Raw genomic sequence first — 21,646 nt, 5'->3', positions numbered from 1 at the left:
ATACAGGTATGATTTTTGTGAGGAGCTCAGCATCCAAAGTTCATCTGGTCCAATATATTTTGTGTTTGAAGAATACTGGAGGAGGAGAAATGGAGGACAGTCCCCCCACACCAGCAAAGAGATTTTTGGCAGTGTTGATAACACAGATCGATCTTATATATCTAACAAGGAATGCCCCCATCACTTTCCATTTCAACAAGGAACAAAGTGCCCACCACAAGTTCTCCTGCAACAACATCGCTTTTCCTTCCATCACCACAATCACCACCTCCTCCATTTCTGGACTCTAAAACACAAATGCATGGTTCAGATGACAGCTGAACGAGTTACTAAACCCACAAAACCAAGAAAAAGGGAGAAGAAACAAGAGGGAGGAGAAAGGAAAGCAAGCTTCTCCCCTGTCCTCCCAGAAGAAGAGATCACATGCAATGCAACCATGAAAGGAACACGCATTAATGGTACAAAGAGCACCCCGACAAGCCTCTCTCCGGCACTATCCATGCATTACATCCCATCCCTTTCACTCCCACATCACGAAGGACCCGAATGAACTTAGAATGGCAGTTACAGTTGGTGTAACTAAAATAAATTACACAGGGAAAATTAGGCTACAGCCATATATAACTACAACTTCCTGCTCCGACCAAGTCAAGGAAACAGGGCCGGCCGATTACTGTCACCTTCGGTATCATCTCTCACGTGGTAGGGGCACAGTCAGTTGCCGCATTGCAGCTGCTGCGTAGCTCCTCACCGCGCAAGGTGGTGTCAGTGGTGGTGGCATCTGCCATCTTCTTGAGGCTCTGCTGGTAGTAGACTTGTCTCAGCCTCTCTATCTCCTTCTTCAGTGCCTCCTGGTGAGCTGCATTTGCGTATACAAACCACATTTCTATAGATCCTTCTCGCACGTTCCTAACATAAATTTACCCTTTCTATAGAAAAGAAAGCTACATAGATTGCCATCCAATTTACCAGATGCTATCCATCTCTAAAAGGCCTTAGTGCTTTGCAATGGTGACACCAAGTCATGCAGACTTACCGTCCTTGAAGATCTTATCCTGCGCGAGAGCAGCAATTCGTTGCTTGAGGTGGCTGTTGCCCATGGTCAGGAGAGATCGCTGCTGATCAAGGAAAGCTACTCGAGGGGACAATGCTGACACCTCGGTCTTCGGATCAGCGGCAAAAGAAGGAAGCCCGATGTCGAGAATTCATGTCATGGTATGGTATGAATTAGCTTTGATTCATCTACAGCACCACAGTCGTATAATTTGTCATGTAAGTACAGCGCTTCGAGGATCCAAGTACCTCCAATGAAGTAACGCTTCTTTCCAGCTCCGAGATGTACTGCAGCTTCCTCACTCGGGATCTCTGCGCTGATTGCCGATTTGCCAATATCCTGCTCGAGAAAGAAGAGAGATAAAATTGGGGATTTGTGAGGTTAATTTGATCGGCCACGAGAAACAGTCAGCCGTGGACTACATTGAGGTTTTGATGCTCACCTCTTGACCCTCTTGGGGTCAAAATTTTGCTCTGAACCAGTAGCCAATTTGGCTTCCGCACATCTCCCAATCTGCGGAACATTATGCGCCTCGTATATCCGCTGTTTCTCTTCTATCTTCTCCCCGTCGGTATGGTTGTCATCCGATGCTTGCAGTGGGTTGGAGGAGTCGATAGGCACGGCGTCAGACGGCGAATGTGGCGCCTCGTCCGAGAACATTGACATCAGCTGGTCATCATCGAGCCGGCCGAACTCATGGCCGCCGCCGACGCCAACACTCTCCACCGGTGCCTCCAGGAACGCGATCGAATCGCTCGCCGACCTCCGGTGCGCTGCGCGCTTGGCGGCAGAAAAGTCGAGGAATTCGTCCACCCACGAGTCTGCAGTGCCCATGCAAAAGTTCTTGTGGTGGACAGAACCGTGCCAGTCGGTTGCGGCGTTGGGAATCTTAGGAGGCAACTGCGCCATTCGCTGAAGCCAAGGAAGAAAAAGATAATGCAAATACTACAAGGAAGGAACCGATGATGATAAGAGGTAATGCGAAGATCGAGGCACAAGAATTCAGTGAGAATTATGGTGTTGTAGTGGCAAAAAGGCGATGACTCGGTCTATCCATCTCCTCACAAGGAACAAGGAACACTCTTGTACTGCCGTTGCTGCTGTGGCGCATTGGCAGTGGGTTTCCCTCGTCGAAGATGATTGAAGGCAGGCATCGGTGGAGGTGGAGGAGGAGGAGGAGAGGCGTCACATGACAAGGAGAAGAGGGACAGCTAGCAACAGCTGGGTGGAGGTAGAGGGCAGGGAGGATGCGTGAGAGTTGGGGCTCAGCAGTAGTAACACAAGAGAACAGTTATATTAACTGGCGCCACATGCTGATGTGACCACAACATGAGGCCTCCGAAGGTGGGAGTGGGCTGTGTGCACTTTGGGTGTTTGTTTATTTGTCGAATAGCTTTTCTCATGCGCTTCTCTTCCGCACAATACACATATAACTACACTACCGGAGCTACAAGGAAAGGATGCCCGGTGGCCAGTATAATAATGGCGATGCGATGAAGAGGTGGTGGGCTAAGAAGGGTGTGGGGGGAATGATAGAGGAGGAGGAGGAGGAGGAGGGAAGACCTTGGATTCAATTCACGTTCTTCCATGTGCGCTGCTTGCACGCCACTTACAGCCTTGTTTTATGCTCGTTCACATGCATCGATCACATATGTGCGCTCTCCTTTTTTTCTCCGATACTGCTTTTGCTTCCAGCGTCCACCACCTTTACACCTTCGTTCCTCCCCTCCCCCTCCCCCTCCCCCTCCCCCTCCGTGCTTCTTCTGCCAGCTTCGAGCCTGTGTTCGATATGTAGAGCATTTTCCTCGGGGAAAGAAACGCCAGATTTGTAGGAGGAACGATGGGATAAGACTTCTTATACATCCAAAGAATTCTCAGAATGGGATAGTCTCGAGACAGACAGACAGACAGACACTCCGAGGAAATGGACGACTCCTTCACTGTAAAGCCTACATACGTTCATATTCCTCTGTCGGATGCACTTTCAAGTGGAATCTTTAGAGTAGCATATCAGATACATTATTGTGGTGGATGGCATCATTGCGGAGCCCATCCAAATCATATTTAATGGGATCGGAAAGCGATAAGAAATCGGAGTCTTCAGAAGAAGCGCACGCAGAAAATTCCTGTTGACATACGTGATTGACGCTGAAACTTCCCTGACTTTGTGAATCGTAACACTAATCATGGAATGACTGAGAAGCGAGGATTGGACCAAAGGATGGTGAGGGAAGAGAGCAGAGAGAGAGAGAGAGAGAGAGAGAGAGAGAGAGAGATAATACATTGAAGGCATAAAGCATAGCTGTTGGAAATTATAGAACGTATGGAACCAACGTGAATGGAAAGGGATCGCAGAGGTCTCACCATTAATGCACGGTAGCAAATACAAACGCACCAGCAGTAGTGCAAAACATGCTCCTGTTGTTGCAAATTCATATACAATCATTGAGTTGATAGAGCTCACCATAGTTTCACATCTGAACTCAAGTCAAGTTGTAGCTGCCCATGAATGGATGTTCCACTATACCTACCAAGATGTGATTTTTATTGTCCTCCTTCCACGTAAGAAAAGCAATTGCTCGTCTCTTTGCATCTTTGAGCAAAACAATGTGTATATATGTAGGACTAAGAAATAATTCCACATGAGTTAAGAGATTGAGAGCCGCTCACAAAAACATCGAGAATTGATCGGAAATGATTTAGTAGCTAAAGGTATTAAAATTCACAAACTTATTGTGCATCATGGATCGAAAGTTATTGTGTGTATTGGCTGTGGATGATCCTCTTGAACCCGAAAAGTATCTATCTATCTCATACGTCCCTTTAAATGAGGGCCTTAGTTTTGAGATTCTATTTATGAAATCAATTTTAAGTTTTCCTCTTCTTTTCTGACCAAACCCGTATTTGGTTGCTTAAGTCCAATTCGAAAGAAAAATAAAATTCGATTCAGTATTATATTGATTCAGCATAACTCTATGCAAAAAAAAGTGTATATTTCTGATGTAGTCTATACCAAATTACCTAATAAATACCGAAGCTACTAAATCAGTGTCATCAAGGGAGGCACTGAAGTAAGAGTAGCTCTAACGGAAGGCATTCGGAATTTGATGCTCATCGATTATAAAGATTTTAAACGAGGAAAAGCCTCCTCAATTTATTTCTAATTATGTCTCAATCTCCTTTTTTTACCCCCGCTTGAATAATGTAAAATATATTGTTGTGAGAAGCATACCGTGGTTGACCTAGTTGTTACACAAAGATCAACACCGAGAGGTTTTTCCTGACTCGACCCCTCCGATACTCAAATTAGGTTTAGGGTGATTTAAAGTATAAATGTGTTATTTTTCAGAGAGATCCAACCCTTGAGCTAGCATCGGAGGTCGGCTTTTATATATGTCCGATTAAGAGAATCACTTGTAACAATCGTAATGCCTTATCTTTCGATCAAAAATCACTTGTAATGGTCATAACGCCTCTCCTCTAGCGTTTTGTCCATGAGGGCAGTAGGCATGTAACGATTGTAATACATTCTCCCTGATGTTTTATCTACGAGGGCCAACCAACGGGGTAGACCCAAACGGTAACCCATAGGCCACTGTCTCGTGGATTATCATCTACGTGAGTCGATAGGACATAGCTACCTTCATGCCACTACCTTCTAAGGGGTGATTGGGCCTTCATTTTCCATATTAACACTCCATTGAAGATAAACTGATGGGATGAGATTGATTGTCAGAATATTTCTTATCATATATCATGTGTTTAGAGGGTGAGCCCATCGATTAGTTGTATTTGCTAAGAACTTGACAAGGAACAAAATTTTGTTTGTACGCATATTTTAAGTAATACTAGTGTAATTTTGTGCACCTATATCAAAGTGATTTGACACTCAAAATCAAGCAAGTATATACTTGTTTCTATGCAACAAGAGTAATTTGCAATGCATAAACCAGCATATATGATCATGAAATTTTCATTGGCCAACACCTCTTTGTCATATATAATACCTCATCATCATGTGATCGATGTATCATCACTCTCCGAACAATGTGGTGATCGATTTAGTCATCTGAAAACTGATACACGAGATCCGATTCAACAAACCACTATGCAATATTCTTTGAGTTCAATGCTACACAATCAATCGTTATGTCATAATCTCTCAGATATCTAATGTTGAAGGAATTTAACCATGTTCTTAAATATAATGATCATATATCTTATTATAATAAGATACCTCGGGGATAGTTTATCATATATCAAATAAACTCATTATCTAGTTGAATCTTTGTAATTCTGAATTAAGTATAAGAGGGACCTTTACGCGAGTACTCCTAATGCAATTTTATAGGGTTTGATCTGAAAATAATGATAAATATTAAAAAAAGCACATAAAAGAGAGAATATGAGAAATAATTAAAAAAAACGTAAATAAAACTTACCTATCTTTCATATCTTGATTTTTTGATCGTTTGTTCAATTTCATCTCTCCGCCCAAATCATGTCAAACGTTTGATATACTTTGAATTCAATTATGATACGACCTCATAACTTAAGACTACGATTCCCAAACTGAGATCACATCGAATCACAAAATATAATTTAATATTTCAACAAACATGGCATTCAATAAATTACGTAGACCCAAAGATTTATGCTTTCAACAAATTTTATTGATGAATAATATTGAAGCTGAGAGTATTTTCGCAAACAAATTAAACCTCGTGTAGATAGATTTTGTAATCATGCTTAATTAACAACAACACAAGTTGTCTCTTCCAGCGACGGGAACAGCTCATGTGGCCGGCCGTAAGGAATCCCCATCTACTAAGTGCATCCCGCGACAACGACGCCTCATCTTCTCCCGTATGGTGATGATGCCGATTCATCTACCCACCCTGAGCTCGTCTCTCTTCTTCTTACCTGCGTAAATGGCTGCCGTTACGTCGCATTCAGGTTGCTTTGTTTGATCAGAGAGAGAAAGAGAGAGGGAGATGAAGGACGCATGATGAGTTTCGACGGATAAAGTTGACACGCTGTCGGGCAAATACTTGACGAGTGAGAGGACTCGTCTTCACGTCGTGAGGAGAATCCATTGACAGCCAATTTCTTGATATGAAACTGATCGAAATGTTAAATTTTGTAATGTTATTGTAGACTGCAACTCGACGACTTCAGCATCACAGCATCAAACTTCTCATTAACTGTAGATAAGTTTGTCGCTGTTACTGTAGATAAGTCAACACAGCTTGGTATGATCCCGAGTGCATAAAGCCACCCTCGTGGCTGCTTGAACAAGGATGGTCGACATTAGGTTGAGTCTAGGCTTCGTCTTTAGATCGATCTGAGGCAGAGTAAGGAGTTGCTCTTTCTCCCTCATAGGGTTATTGTTCCTTTCTCATTGAGTTCCTGCACACAAACTGAAGTTAGAGATTTTTCGACTTAATCCCTCCAAGCTTAACTCAGTATTGAGTGGTGTTAGAGAGAGTTTGAGTGTTCAAAATTTGACCATTGACGCTAGTCAAAAAGTTGACTTATATACTTATAAACGAAGGTTGATGTACATGAACTGTAATGGCTATCGAACTATCAGCTTGTACCTTTTTTACTAGCAAGATTATAAGAAATGTTCTGAAAGGATCGAGGGAAAAGAAAAGCCATCAAACTAAGCCTCGTAAATATATAGAATTGACTACAGCCGTCCTGCAAAAATTGAAGGCAGGAAAATGATTTGAAGATGAATTGAGACTTGTTATCCCAATTAAGAATAGAAATAAATGCTCCCTCATCTCCTCGCTCCGTATGTTTTGTTGCCAAACGGAGGCACGGTGGTATCCACTGCACGCACACCGACGCACTGCGCACTTTCTTGTCATCGCGTACTTGATGATCTCCGGAGGAGCAAACTCCATTGCAAACAGACAAGCTTCGACTTGGTACCATAAGAGTGGGAAACAACGTCTGCTGTCTGTAGGCAACCTTACATTTGGTTTATGTGGTTTCTAGCCGTTTTAAGTCCACCAGTCGTTTCTATAGGCAATCTAACATTAAAGCTATCATCGCAATTTTCTTTGGTAAACCCTAAATAGTTCTATCTGCTCCTCAGATTCTATGTAGCGTATTCTCTGCTCGGATGAACTCTAAGCCTCTTTTACTTCCGTCATCATATTCTTTCTTATTAATTGGGTCGAACGAATAAAGAGTTAAATAAAATTAAGTTACGATGATTCTTGAAATCGATAATATATATTACGAGACGATTTCTCTTTTATACCGATTTCTAAACTAATATAATTGAGGATTTAGATCCAACATCAATATATCAAATTATACCATATGATATCATAAAAAAAATTAATACTTGTGTCGATACAACTTACTTTTACTAATAATATTTTAGTTGGATGTGATCGTCAACCTAATATTTCTTTGTATCTTATCGTATTGAATTCGAGACTCGTTGTACAAAAGATCGCTTGTGGTATCCCCTCGATTCTAGAAAATACATAGGACTACATTTGTTTTAGATCACTTGTGGTGTCCCCCTCGATTCTAGAAAATAGATAGGACTACGTGTTTTTGCTATGACCGATTTATTGCTACAGTTTATATTCATATTAAAGTCTTTAAATTTATGATCATTCGATGAACATGTCTAGTGAGACAAGTCATTAGATTTGGCATTATTTCCCAGCACCAAGGCGAGCATTACAATTACAAGCGGCTGCTGCTGTTCATAGAAAGAGACCTCTCCTCGATTGGTGATGGAATCCGTCTCTTTTGGTTGGTTGTTCGAGGCCTCGAGGAGTACGCTGAAGATACTGCCATCAGTTGTTCCTCCGGCACGATTCAACGTGTAGTTCGACGCTTCCCTTCATCGCCTCCTTATCGGAGTGAGAGAGAACTCCTCATATGAAAGAAAGAAAATATTGTCTTATGCTCTTCATTACTTGCACGATTTGGAAGATTTGCTTAAAGGAGAGTAACTCCATCACCTTTGATTCGGCTATAGCTGGAAGAAAACATGACGACAACAAGAAGCAACTACGACTGTCACGGCAACCTAGACTCATCATGGCAAACGATCGAAAGCAGAAGCATGGAACAGAGGTAAGAGAAGAACCGAAGGCTTATACAAACGAAGAGATCCATAGACCGATTAAACGGGGAATTACGAGTGGGGTGGTAGTCATCCGGGGTGCTCTGGTTCTCTTCTTCCGCTCCATCATTGGCAAGAAGCAGAGGTAGCAGAGGGCGGCTTGTCGGGGACATCGCCGTGCTCCTCTTCGCCCTGAATCCGTGCCGGAACATGGAACCCCGAGAAGTCGGCTTCCGATGTGAACCCGATGGAGGCAGCCGAGGGATGGAGCACGGGTTGCATGTGAAGCTCGGATGTGGGAGCGACAGGGTCCGCCCAACCACGGACCGAAGGCGAGTTACTGGACTGAAGGGGTCCCCTCTGAGTGAGAAATTGGCTTGGGCCGAGCACCGAGTGCAGCGGCACCGCCTGCAGTGGTGGAACGTTGAAAGCAAATCCGTACAAGCCAGCACCGCCGCTCGTCTCCGCCACATTCCATTCAGACACTCGCTGGTTCTGCTCAGCCCAGCCGGGTGAGGCAGCGTCGAAGCCGAGGTGGGAGGAGCCAGCGAGTAGAGAACGGTGCGCAGGAGTTGGACTATGGTGCTGCTGGTTGGATTGGGCGTTGTGAAAGATGGGATCTTGGAAGGATTGGAGAGAGAGGCGGAGGTCTTGAGTTCGGCCACTGGTTCGCGAGAGAAGGTCCGACGGGTAGTTGTGGAAGCCAATTGAAGGGATAGAGGATGGCGAAATGGTGGTGCCACCAGCAGCAGCCATCGGGAAGAAGGACTTGATGGTATCGGCAATGTGATCGGAGTCCAATGAGGGCGGGAGGAAACTAATGCTTCCACCGGTGCCTTTGGGACCGCCGAAGCTGAAGGCAGTAGGAAAGTCTGGCATGGAAACTGGTATTAGCTTCTTGCTGGACTCCCCAGAAGGATACTCGGTGGCAGGGGATCGGCTGCTCGGTGGAGCACAGGACGTAGAGGTGGCGGCGGCGTCCGCAGTGACAGCAGCAGTGGGGATCCAGGCAGCTGGGAGCTCGGCAAGCTGGTCAATGGCGGCCTTGGCATTCTTGATGAGCCAATCGACGGCCTTGCTAGGGCGGTCGTAGCCAAGGCGGTCTTGGACATCGTAGAATTGAATGGCGGTGTGAGCGGAGAGACGGACGCGACGGTCGCGGGGTCCCTTGGCGGTGCACACCTTGCTGTGGCGGTCCTTCCGGCCTGTGGACCGCACAATGTGGCCCCCTTGAACCTCCACGATCTCCCCGCCGGCGGCCCTCAGCCTTCCCAACCTCGAGTGGGTCTGTGCCCGCTGTTCTCGTTGCTGCTGCTGTTGGTCATGGTGGAGTGCGAGCTGGTGCAAGCCGAGGCTTCCATGGTGGCTGTGGTGCTCCCCCATCCTTTCCGAAAATTGGGCATACTCGGAAGACGAAGCCGTGGCAATCGACGAGAAGGCTAAACCCCGGCTTCGTGTCTGCTGGTTGTGGCGGTGTAGATGATGCAAACGGTGGCCTTCCGTAGCTTGTACTTGTGCAGCTACTGCCACAGCTTTTTGGCGGCTCTGTTCTTCTTCTTCTTCTTCCCCTCCTTCGCTTTCTCTTGGCTGACGTTGTAATTGACGGAAACGAGTCCTCCGGGGATCCAGATCCTTGTCCCTCTTCTACCGCACTTGCGACTTCAGATTTGCTCGATTTGCTATTATCAATGCGTGCAATCTCTCTTAACTTCCTGCCCCCACTTCCCCTGGTGCTGCTGATGATCGTCTGGAAGCATGTGGTGGTGCTGCTGCTGCTGGTAGTGGTGGCGCCTCTCTTGCTTCCTCTCCGGAAAGTTTTGGCCATCCAGGCCCCAGAATTCCATCACCAGCACCAGAACTTGCGCTGTCAGTCTAGCCAACACAGTGTTTCAAGGACGAGGGAACAGAACAAAGAGAGAGACGGCGAGCGTCACTTGCTAGGTAACTCCAGAAAAAGCTACCAGAACTGTTCTTTTCTTCGGGCTAATTATCCTCGATACAAGCCAGATCTCGGCCACCACATTTTTCCAAGGATCGGCACAGGGATGGGAGAAGGATGGAAGCGGATCAAAGGCAAGGGATATGGATGGGTAAAGAGGATTTGCGTTATAGTTGGAAAGACTGGGAGAAGAAGACGAGAGAGAGAAAAGGAAACAAGTATCCTTGTTTTGGGACTGGGCCTATTGGAAACTACTGCGGAAGAAAGTAGAGAGAGAGAGAGAGAGAGCGAGCGACAGAGAGAGAGAGGGAGGGTGGTGTTGGCAAGGACAAAATAGGCGTCAGGGATTAAAGATAGCGGCAATCTCGGCGTCCCACCTCATCACCATGACCAACTCTGTTGGATGGTCAGCAGAGCCAAAGTACTTGTCACAACAGCACTATGCTCCTCTGTTTAAGACCTCCCTCCGTCCTCATGCCTCTTTCTCTCTCTCTCTCTCTCTCTCTCCCATACATCTTCTGAGCTTGAAAAGCGACTCTTACAGCTTTTGGGTTTTCTCGCTCCTTTATTGCTTTGGCCAAAAGAGACGTCACCTTTTGCCACCCATGGTTGGCCTTCCGCCCAAGCGCCCGGCCGACGTCTCCCTTTTTGCCTTTTCGTGCTCGAGTCACTGCAACCGAGTGTGACTTGGCAATCATCTACTTTTGCTGGCTAAATAATACAAGCGGACAGGCACGACAATCCCCGGAACGAAGAGCATCAGCTTGATTACACCCCGTTGCATGCCCTCGTACACTCTTGAGATTACAATCTTGCCCCCCATTTCTTTCTTTCTTTCTTTCTTTCTTCTCCTCGCTTTCCAATCTATGCTATCTGTTCCTGAAATCTAGCAATCATCAAAGATTCCCTGGCAATTCTCCCACGGCCGGCAAGCAGAATCCAAATCTTGCTTCATCCCTTACTTTTCTCTTTTACCGGTTGCCTTGGGACAGCCAAAGTCCAACAATTAACGACGACATTCTCAAACCATATAGACAAATAATTGCGACTTCATAATCAATCCGTGCAAATTATCGTCAGAGATGGGGTGGCTGCTATATGTTGCATGCGCATCTACTGCAGTAAAGTTATTCGTCTCTTGTTCTGGGGAGAGGAGGAGAGGGAGGTTTACAGTTGTGGAGCGGAGAGGACGACATGAAAAGGAGGACTTTTTTGTGTGAAGGGTGCTGCGTGCCGTCGCTTTCTTCTGCTCGCCGCCCGAGAAGAGCCGCCCCACTTTAGGTAGCCGACCGCCTCTTGTTTTCTTTTCCTCCCATGCATCCTTCTTCTGTGTCCCGTTTGGTGAAGAATCGTGAAACACACACACACACACACACACACACCCCTATCTGTTCCTTGCTCAGCCACGCAGCAGCAGTAAGCTTCTCGATTTCCATGGTTTACATCGTCCACACATCAGATTTGAGTAACCTGCAAGTCTGCGCGTGCTGTGTGTATTGATTGACCCATTTGAGAAGTCCGACATTACAGCAAAAGAGCTTCGTCTCAGCCAAAAAAATCAATGTGGACAGCGATGTCGACCTTGACCGTCAAACTCATACGACTGGGTGTTGTTGCTCCACGATAAGGCCCGATGGATATTTTGGAACATGCATGAGAGACCGAGAGCTCGACTTTTCTTTTTCTTTTTTGGGGGAAAATTTTAGTTCACTTTCACCAAGGAGACAAAAATAGATTGAAAGACTCGACCACAAAATCACATTCACGAAATAAATGCTTTTACTTGGCTCTCTCTCCCCTTCGTCACCAATAAATGAAGCTTTTCTCCTCCACACACTCTGAAGGTTCAATTGGTTACAATAATTTTCTGGAAATGTTTGACTTTGACTTGGAAATATCTCAGTCTGATGGAGCGAGAGTGGTCGCCTGTCCCATCTCTAGTCTACGACGATGGAATGAATCATCAAACTGGCACTTGTGCATATCTACGAGGAGGTCTCTTCGTATCCTCATATCACAACATTATCATATTAAAAATATGAATAATATCATAAGAAGAATTATTCTTATAATACAGTGAGAGAGTTGATGATAGGTAAAGGTAATCTTTTCACGCCACCATCAAGTGAGAATGAAGCAGCTTTATTTTTCTCATCGCTTTGATTGTCGAAGTCAAGCTGCATTAAATTCTACGAGTCAGTTTAGTTTTCTGGAAGAAAAATAGTTGCTGAAGAGAAGCCATACTTTCTCAGAACTAAACCACTGTGCATTGATCGGTAAGGAAGCAGTTGAGTTCTTTGAAAGAAAAACCACCTGATTCACTCCTATGTTAGCATCAAACGAAAATGAAAAGAAAGATGACACGGAAAGGAAAAAAGGCAAAGTAATCACACTCGAAATTGCCACTGCTTTCTTCCATATCTGACCAATCAACTGCAAGCCTAGAAAACTTTGACTGACCAACTTAATTTGCTTCCATAAACCAGTAGAATCATCTCCATTTATTTTAATTGAAAGATTCTCTTCATGCATCATTTTATGTATTGTTGCGTGTAAAATATTCTTAACCTGGCATGTAATGAGATGATAAAAACAAGTAGTTAATACCTGTACGAATCGTCTATGGCAGAAGCTTCATTCATTCGACACCGGCGTGCAAAGGACCGCAAGCAAGTAGATAAAGCAATTGCTTTATCCAGAGTGAAGGTCATCGCTAAACAGTTAACAGGAAATTTTCATCTACCAACAACTTTTTCTTTGCTAAAGCTAATTGGCATAAAATAGGCACACTAGTGGGAAAGTCTCAGTTGCAGAAAGTTTTGAGAGGATCTTTGGGGTCAATATCATAAAAGAGGGGTTGATCCACAAGCATGGTCTCGAGGCTCAAGCCCGTGTCTTTAAGCTTCCGAACCACCTCCTCGAACAAAACCCTATTTCCAAGGGAAGTGAAGTGCAATCCATCCCTGCAACCATAGAAAGTTGTTCCAACTACATTGAGGATGAACTTCATATGTATGATAAGCCATGGAAATTTATAATCAAAACTAAACAGGAAATGAATTGCCTGAAAGCACCCAAAACGGACAGCAAGCTTCTAGATTTATTTTAGAGTTCTAGAGAACTAATTCACCTGCATGGTTTCATTAACTATAGTGAAATCCCTGGACAGAAAGAACATAGTCTCTGAACAAATCAAACGAAATTATAAATTTGTTAATTCTGAGGATAGAAGAATGTTTAACATGATCTCTAGTTGGTCTTCGTTAATCCAAGCCCATGGCTATCTAACATTTCCAGCACGTCCGTTGCTTCAGAACCCCAAGCAATTAACACATATACGTTCACGCTGAAAACATGCCCATCGTAACCCTCCCTGCTAATACTTCAACTGGTTGTTTCCCAAAACCTTTTTTTTGGCCTTTTTGGTAATCATGCCAATAAAAAAAGCCATTTCTTACCAGAAAGGAACTACTTTTTCCCAGAGTATTCACACATCAGGATGTAATTCCACAAGAACTTGGGCAGTCATTCAATCTCATAATAAAGAGTCTGCTACTAGTATGCATCTTGCTGTCTGGATGCCAGATTACTCTTTGCTGCATTTCTTTTTAAAATGATCAATTATTTGTCCTAGGTTTCATCTTTAAACAAGCAAAAGGCCATTGGAATTTGTTGAAGACCCAAGTGTAGCATCCTGTTAACAAACCTATAAGAAATCATGTTACTATTAACAAAGAAAAGATGTGACCATTTCACGTCATAGCTTACTCTTATATACACCCAAGACCAAGAGTAACCATATAATCAAAGATAGTTTCTTTGCTAATGTATTAACATGGTCTTTTGATCCAGCATGCGAACTTGTTAACTTCAGATGTCAATCATATAATAGAATCTCCGGTCATTAAACATTAATTTATTTCCAATTTTGAAGTTTGTAATTTTTGGAGCAAACATAAAGAAATTAACAATGTACAAAAAGATACTGTTACAACATTGAAATATCCAATTCATGAGACATCAAAGGTGTGATCTAAAGGACACCAGTAGAAGACCATGATCAACATCTATTAACTATTATAGAGAATTAGACTTGTCAGATGCCACATGATATTTGAGGTTTAGTGTAGGCAATGCTAGCCTAGCTTGGCAATTGTTGTGTCAGGTGCATAAGCCTGCATGCTATGAGTACTGAACTAGGTCAAGAGTGTATGGACTTCCAAGCCTCGTCTAAACCATGGCATGAAGCCCTTTGTTAACACAGCACAACTACAACTAATTTTCTAAGACGTGCAAGAATAGGCCCACAAGCCAGCATCGCATAGTATATAATTGCAGGCCACCCAAGCACATGCTAGCTAAGAGTTGACATAGGTTGGAGGCTATGCTAAAGCCCTCCCCGTTACACCAGGTGATATTCAGGTAGCGCTAACACAAAACAAAATTGTTCTGTTCCAATCATGTTATGCATATGACCGACCATGATTGTTAGATTATGCAGCATAAGCAATGCTGCAGTACATTTTTTAATATGTAGTATAGAATTTGTCTTGTGCTTCAAGCCCAATAACTCATGTTTTAATAAGTACGTACTTAAACAAGCTACAGTGGCTCAAAAAAGAAACCAATCTACAGACTCAATAAGCACATAAAATGGTCAAGAAAAGACTCAATCCAACTCAAGTTACTAGACTTGATTGTTAAGTAATCGTTGGTGTCCAACTAAAATATCTATACTATCTATCATAGCATCCCAAATCCCCATTTTGCCAAGCAAACATAGATCTTTCACCTACTAAAACATCTGCACTATTTCACAGTGATTCTCTCTCTCTCTCTCTCTCTGTGGCTCTTTCTTGAGTACTGTTACTCACACTCCCACCCTAATGCTCTCTAACTAGCCCTCCCTCACTCCCTTGATGTCTTTGGCTCACTCTTCCACTCACTCTCACTCTCTTTTTACTGAACTCTGCAAAATGAGGAAACACTTTTGGAGCTAGTTTGAAGATTAGGATGTAAAAAGGAAAATCTAGATTCAATTCACAACCACAAAATATATAGACAAACAATGTTAAGGAGGTGGAGATTGACATAAGACATGGAAATTATTGTTCCCCATAGATCTAGTCTGGAAGATCAAGGGAAATAAGGAAAACTTCCTGTTAGAGAATATGATAAAGATCATGATGATTTGATTTTCATTGTTCATATTTTGCTTTTTGTCCAAAACAAAGTATAATATCTCCAACTCTTTTAAAATGATGATATTGTATATTGAGGATGGTATTGTCATATTTTTACATGTTACATTTTAACATGGTGACATCGTATAGATATCCACTTTAGGTGCATGTCAGGAAGAAATTTCACACAAAGAGGACCTATATCATATTTACAGTCCAGTTTGACTCATTAGAATAAAAGAGAAATTCATTGATGAAAAGATCAACAACAACGAGAGGCAATAACTTCGAGTTCATTTTACATATGAGATATATGTTTACCTTAAAAATAACTTCTCCCAACCTGGAAATTTCTGCATTCTGGTCCAGATATCTATGACTGGAACACCAGACTCTTCAGCAACAGCAACACATGCCTTAGCATATGCACCGGCCTCCTCATTGGTCCTTTCAGGCAGACCCGATGGGTTGTCTCCATAAGGATTCCTACATGGAGTGAAAATAATTAAACAGAAGCATTAGTGTTTTATGTATGTGCTGTATTCATTTGAACCTTATAAATAGCATCTTTGATACAGGTTCATCATTTTTTTCTTGGCTACTGCTTATATATAAAAGGAGAAAAAGTCATCCTCATTTTGCTTCCTGTCATTGCACATGTCCACTGATATTCTATTAAAGGAACACCACAACAATTCATCTAACCAATAAAGCTTTCCCAATTTATCAATGTGGGATTTTGTACTTGCAGTAAATTGACAGTAGCACACAGCAACATGAATTCATTTGAAAACACATGAATGCAGATGAAATTGAAAGTTTTTATTCTAATTTCCTGCATATGGGAGAAACTAATTGTTAGCTACTGCTGTTCAACTATTTTCACAAATATTTGAAATGAAAATAACTTCACCTTTCTAAGAGTAGAGTTCAAAGATTAAATAGTGATCGGACACTGATTTCAATCAGTGGCTGGAATGTATTCTACTGATACCATAGTGTACCAAGTGTAGATATAGTTTATAACCAATAAGTACTGATTGAACCACTATGAGCATAGAAAGAGAGACAAAGAGATCATGGAGTAGGAGCAGGAGAGGAGAAATGGTGGAGCCAGAGGGAGGCGGTGGTGGCATAGGTGAGCAACAAAGGAACAGGAGTGAGAGCAAGAAGAAGGCAGTGAAGTCACGATGCAAACAAGCAGCAAACCATCACTTAGTGATAGGCTCACCACTCAATTCATCTATGAAGGAAAACTTAGGCGAATGGTGAATTCGAGTGTTTGTTCTGTAATACAAAAAAAATCTAAAGTTTAGAATTTGAAGGTCATAAATACTTACTGGATACGACCATCTTCATCAATCGGAGGTGGTGTGATAAGGATCACGATAGTCGAGTCCCATTTATCCTAGGAATAAAAAAAAAAACAGAGGATTTAGCAAACACCAAATCTCTCAATAGTTAGCAACCAATAAACAGTCAGGAAATTAATCTTATCAAAACAGAATTGTTTGTGAACCAATATTCTACTTTATGGTATCACAGATTAGGTGTTCTTATTGTTAATCAGAGATGGAAATACAAAAAAAAAAAAAAAGAATATAAGGAGTTTATATATCCATCTGCTAAAACCCTAGAGTCATGTTGTAACCATGCAAAAAACTCAAGTAACATATAAATGAATGCAAAGGTTAGTTAGACCAACAATGTTTCAAATATCAGTCGTTGTGTATTGGCCTGACTAGTATTTATAATTTTGGTGAGCATTTATGCTGGCATACGAGTATGAATGGTGCCATTTATGCTGGTATACGAGTATGAATAGTACAAATGTGTGTACCTAAGTACCATATGGATCTTTTAAGCCATTGATTCTGTTGTGGCCAACATCACTAGTCAAGATAACAGCCATAAAATCTCTTTTTAATCATTTACTACCAAATGTTTTGCAAAAATGATGCTAAATTTCATTCATAGTGTATACTTTTGTCAGAACTTAAAAACATGAATCTTATTATAAAATAAAACTTTGGAAGAATAATCCAAAATCTCATACAGATTGGAGAAGACTGCAAAACAATGAAGCCATATAAATTTTATTCCTGACTTACACACACACACACACACACACACACACACACACATATATATATATATATATATATATATATATATATATATATATATATGTGTGTGTGTGTGTGTGTGTGTGTGTGTGTGTGAATAAAACTTTGGAAGAATCATCCAAAATAACTTTAACACTGGTCTTTAGAAGATGGTCATAAACAAGGTGAGCAAATTGGTGCTTTAGAAGTAACAAAGTCAAATGGAACAACAACTGAAATTCTCAAAAGTTTGATGCAATTGCTTGATAGCTTAAAGCACAACAGGAAACAAGGACCACATGTCACACCTTGTCTGCTTTATAAGGGGGCTTTATCATGGCCATCGGATTTTGATAGGAACTGTTTTGACTAAAGGTCATTGAACCGGTTGACTGGCTGAACTAATTAACACCATTTCAGAAGTTCAAAAAAACCTTGCCCGTTCTCTTAACCCTCCGTCTTCCTCTTCAGGTTTTAAATACTTCTTCGGTATATCAATATTTGGTTACCTTAACTTCTCACTCAATAATTGTGTGCCTTCACCTCCTTGCCTCCTTGGTCATTTACAACTTGTGCTGTCACTCACTTTCACCATCGGCTAGCAACATATTTCCATACCATGCTTTGTACCAAGCCTCAAGTTATCTCACTTGACATGCCGTCAAACCCCCCTCCACGACTCATTCTTCCTTCTTGACTCACTAACATTGCTGAGGAGCATGGTAAAAGAATGAGACTGATCTTGAGAGGGACAGAGAGAGATGCAAGATATCAATGGAAGAGAAGAGAAGGAGGAATGCAATGAGCATGTCTTTGGATGAGCAAGGCAAGAAAAGCCAACAGTTATGCAAATACAAACAGGCTCGTTGCGGTCGTAAAGACTAGAGGCAAAAGTGACAATTATAGAGACCATTGCTACAGCCGTTGGAGTATGTCTAGTTACAATAATTCTCTTATAATCTAATTATAATACAAAATAACCTGGCCTTTCTACAAAAAAAAAATGCTTTTGTTTGCAAAAAACTCATTTAGTTGTATGTTCCAACTAGTTCAGATTGCACAATTTTCTGCCATCCTATCAATATGAATAAATCTAAAATCATTTTTGTGTGATAGATAGTCTCTGGAAAACTGAGCTAGAGAAGTTTTCACTCACAAGGTATAGGCCCGATTGAGAATAAATTGAGAGAAAACCATCTAAGAGTGTGAAAATGTGTTGTGGTTAATGAACGTCGCGTTGAAGAGAAAACTTTTCTAGAAACAATAAAAAGAGGTTAGGAAAGCTTTTGGTTTGAAATATTACATCAAGAAGAGCTCAATTGTCATAAAAGATTCATGTATCGAAGCCCAAACACTTGGCACATTATGATCCATTTCTATTGCTGTTTTTAGTTGCAGGTACTTTGGTACACTCAAGCACCACAAACTTTTATGAACATAACCTCTAACACTCACTTGTAATAAATTTTCATGATAACAACGAGAAGAGAGACAAAAACGAGTAGGGGCAAAATGAATAGGACATTGGGGAAATCTCATCCTACAAATTCAGATAGATATATTAAACGCATACTAAATTCTTTGATTGTATTTTTCTTAAAAACATATACAAATATGGACAAAAATATGTGACACGTATTAATTCAAATCGGAATTAGGCAAATACATTTATATACAGTCGGATTGGGACACAAACATGGATATGTCATGAAAACGTATGCAATCATATCCGGTTCCGTCTGAAATGGATGTGTCAAGAAGCCATTGCTTTGTTTTTGTTCCGCCGTGTCGACACGTAGAAGTAAAAAAGGGCGGAGAAGTTACGTACCTTGAGGAGGGAGCAGATGGCACGTAGGTTGGTGCCGTACTCACAGAGGGGCACGTGCTGGAAGCCGCTGCTCCGGTCGGAGAGGGACGCATCGTTAGCGCCGAAGAAGACGGCGACGGCCGCCGGTGGCTCGCCGAAAGAAGCACCGTCCATTGCCCGATCCAACACCTTCAGCGCCCACCGCGTGTTGTACCCGCTGTACCCCCGCAGTACGATGTCCGCCTGACAAATGATTCAGGGAATCGAACAGATCGAACCATAACACCGAAAGAAAACCCCAGCCGAGATCGGTAGACGGGGAAATGGAAGCTATCAATCGAGGAGGTGAAAAGCAAGCTCACCGAGCGGGAAAAGTGGTGGGCGAGAGCGGCGCCCCAACCCCCGTCTCCGAAGGACTCCTCCGTGATGGAGTCCCCGAACAACACCAGCTTCGGTCTCATCTCTGCTTTCGCGTCGCCCGCGTTCCACTTCGACCCGACCCTTCAATTTCCCCCCGATATATATATATATATAGCCGAAATAGAATAAACATATATGATGGTGTACCCTGTCTGGAATGAGACAGCTACCCCCCCACACACACACCCTCCCACGTGGCGAAACATAACAAAACAAGGCCCTTGATCGTTTCCTCCGCCACGTAGATTTGGAGTCACCTCGGCGCACCGAGTGAGTCGCGTATATATCGACTGGATTCTCCTTGGGCCGACGTATGTAAAAAAGGAAAAGATCCTTCTAAGTTATGAGGAGTTCCCTTAATTTTACAGCATTGAAATGGTAAATGATAGTTAAATTAGATGGCAAACCACATCTAAAGCCGTCGCTAGGATCCCGTCGTCCCACGTCGCCGTCTCTTCTCTTTGTCGTGTCGGAACGGGTAAAGACGAAGGGAAGGGACGATCTATGTGGGACGAGAGGCGGCGTGTAAGCAGTGACAGAGCGTGTGCCACGTCGGGGCGGCGACGCCAACAGGAAACACGGTTACCAGCGAAGTAGTGACAGAGCGTGTGCCACGTCGGGACGGCGACGACTTTAGTTCGCGCCGCTGCTGCAGGGCGAGGTGCGGGGGTGGCGTAGTGCGTCACGTGGGTCAATTGCCACGCGCAAGACACCTCACCGTCGTCGCGACTTTGTTATGGATAGAGTTGATTCGAATGATTTACGATGGCTGACGTAATAATAATTGATCTTAATCTATTATTATTATTATTCGATTTTATCACACGTAATAATAACATAATTATAATTCAAGCATCAATTTTTCCGATGGGGTATTCCTCATCGACATTTCTTTCTTTTCTTTTCTGGTTTCTATGTACTTTTGTTCCCGGAGTTGCTGACAAGCTAAATTCCCCGAGTCGAGTAGAGACGACGCAGCTCCGGAGAAGGAATCCTTTGCAGCATCCGTCGCCTCCTCCACGGCTCAGGAACTTAGCATGCTGCATGCCCACCCCTTGGTTTGTCCCTCTTCCGAGCTCCTTCTCGAGTAACGTGCTTGTTCATGTGAGCATGCCCGTCTCCGCTGCACCCAAAAGTGACCCTTATCTGCCAAACAAATTAAGCCGGCAATTATATTATGGAACAGCTAACCAATGCAGTCAAATTAATCATCTCGACATGTGGCCCGTCAAACACAATACAAATTATGCCCACATCTCTTAATCTTATCGTATCAGATAATCTAGTTTTAGTCGACAACAGCTAGTCCTCCCTCTCTCTCTCTCTCTCTCTGGGGTACCAGTTGTCTTGTTGCATCTGGGGATGCATATCAAGGCAAAAAAGAAAGGGAGAAGAAGATAACCACACTGGGATCGTTGGTTGATTTGGGGAGAAGGTTGCCAGGTTGGCCTTCATGTTGCAGCAGCAGGAGGACATGGTCTCTCTTTTTTGTTCCCTGCCTCCTCTTCTGCAGGATTCCCAGATGGCCTTGGTTTACCAGCATACACATTCAACGATTTGCAGCTCTGCTTTCTCTTTCTCTAGCAAAGAAGGATTCGTTTCACTGCACTTTGATGATGGTGGGTGAGCACATCCACTTGTTGTTAGCTGCCATGCGAGGTCTTTGTTTGTCTGACTATTTTCTATAGATTCTTTGAGTGAGCGTGGCTTCATGCTTTGCATAAAAGAAATGGCTCAAAGTTTCCTCGGAAGAGCCTGACATCATTATAGTAAACTCCCTGTTGTACTGCCAAACTTCTCTCGACAATATGATACTATGTTTTCGTATTCTTTTGATACAAAATGTGGCCCAAAGCTAAGAGAAGTGGGCGGACATCATTGTGATCTTAAACGTAACTCTATTTTTGTATGGATCCAACATCATCATGCATTAGTCCTTCCTTTATCCCATGAGATCCAATATGATATTATCCTTTTATTTTTCCTACTAAATAGTTTTCTTTCGAGAATTTTGACTTGCTTGTTGAAACATTGGTTGG

General features: G+C 42.8%; 3 protein-coding genes across 4 annotated transcripts; all 3 read right to left on the bottom strand.

The window, feature by feature from the left end:
• Nucleotides 1-437: 437 nt before the first annotated feature.
• On the bottom strand, nucleotides 438-2,528 carry LOC103977013 (basic leucine zipper 6-like). The gene is made up of 4 exons (XM_009392396.3): nucleotides 1,497-2,528; nucleotides 1,303-1,393; nucleotides 1,037-1,163; nucleotides 438-859 (listed from the first exon to the last, which is right to left on the bottom strand). The coding sequence occupies exons 1-4, from the start codon at nucleotides 1,961-1,963 to the stop codon at nucleotides 696-698; spliced, it is 849 nt and encodes a 282-aa protein (XP_009390671.2). The 5' UTR covers nucleotides 1,964-2,528; the 3' UTR covers nucleotides 438-695.
• Nucleotides 2,529-7,713: 5,185 nt separating this feature from the next.
• On the bottom strand, nucleotides 7,714-10,896 carry LOC135606866 (transcription factor PCF5-like). Its single transcript, XM_065098198.1, has one exon. It carries the CDS (start codon nucleotides 9,534-9,536, stop codon nucleotides 8,280-8,282), a length of 1,257 nt encoding a protein of 418 aa, XP_064954270.1. The 5' UTR covers nucleotides 9,537-10,896; the 3' UTR covers nucleotides 7,714-8,279.
• Nucleotides 10,897-12,700: 1,804 nt separating this feature from the next.
• Nucleotides 12,701-19,708, bottom strand: LOC135606867 (GDSL esterase/lipase At5g45920-like). Of its 2 annotated transcripts, none has more exons than XM_065098199.1 (5): nucleotides 19,550-19,708; nucleotides 19,209-19,430; nucleotides 16,616-16,683; nucleotides 15,597-15,761; nucleotides 12,701-13,055 (listed from the first exon to the last, which is right to left on the bottom strand). In XM_065098199.1, the coding sequence occupies exons 1-5, from the start codon at nucleotides 19,646-19,648 to the stop codon at nucleotides 12,896-12,898; spliced, it is 714 nt and encodes a 237-aa protein (XP_064954271.1). In that variant the 5' UTR covers nucleotides 19,649-19,708; the 3' UTR covers nucleotides 12,701-12,895. The 2 variants fall into 2 exon arrangements, with proteins under 2 accessions (XP_064954271.1, XP_064954272.1); XM_065098200.1 differs by having other exon boundaries at nucleotides 15,619-15,761.
• Between the last annotated feature and the right edge of the window lie 1,938 nt (nucleotides 19,709-21,646).

The sequence above is a fragment of the Musa acuminata genome, chromosome BXJ2-3 (assembly GCF_036884655.1).
Source record: "Musa acuminata AAA Group cultivar baxijiao chromosome BXJ2-3, Cavendish_Baxijiao_AAA, whole genome shotgun sequence".
NCBI lineage: Eukaryota > Viridiplantae > Streptophyta > Magnoliopsida > Zingiberales > Musaceae > Musa > Musa acuminata.
The sequence above is the reverse complement of the archived record's forward strand: the minus strand, read 5'-3'. Positions and strand labels throughout refer to the sequence as shown.

Coding starts and splice junctions, on each gene's coding strand:
- LOC135606866 (XM_065098198.1), bottom strand. CDS start 9,536: ATGGGGGAGCACCACAGCCACCATGGAAGCCTCGGCTTGCACCAGCTC.
- LOC135606867 (XM_065098199.1), bottom strand. CDS start 19,648: ATGAGACCGAAGCTGGTGTTGTTCGGGGACTCCATCACGGAGGAGTCC. Junction 19,431..19,549: donor CCCACCACTTTTCCCGCTCG/GTGAGCTTGCTT, acceptor ATCATTTGTCAG/GCGGACATCGTACTGCGGGG. Junction 15,762..16,615: donor GATGAAGATGGTCGTATCCA/GTAAGTATTTAT, acceptor CACTCCATGTAG/GAATCCTTATGGAGACAACC.
- LOC103977013 (XM_009392396.3), bottom strand. CDS start 1,963: ATGGCGCAGTTGCCTCCTAAGATTCCCAACGCCGCAACCGACTGGCAC. Junction 1,394..1,496: donor GACCCCAAGAGGGTCAAGAG/GTGAGCATCAAA, acceptor TTTCTCGAGCAG/GATATTGGCAAATCGGCAAT. Junction 860..1,036: donor GGATAAGATCTTCAAGGACG/GTAAGTCTGCAT, acceptor ACGCAAATGCAG/CTCACCAGGAGGCACTGAAG.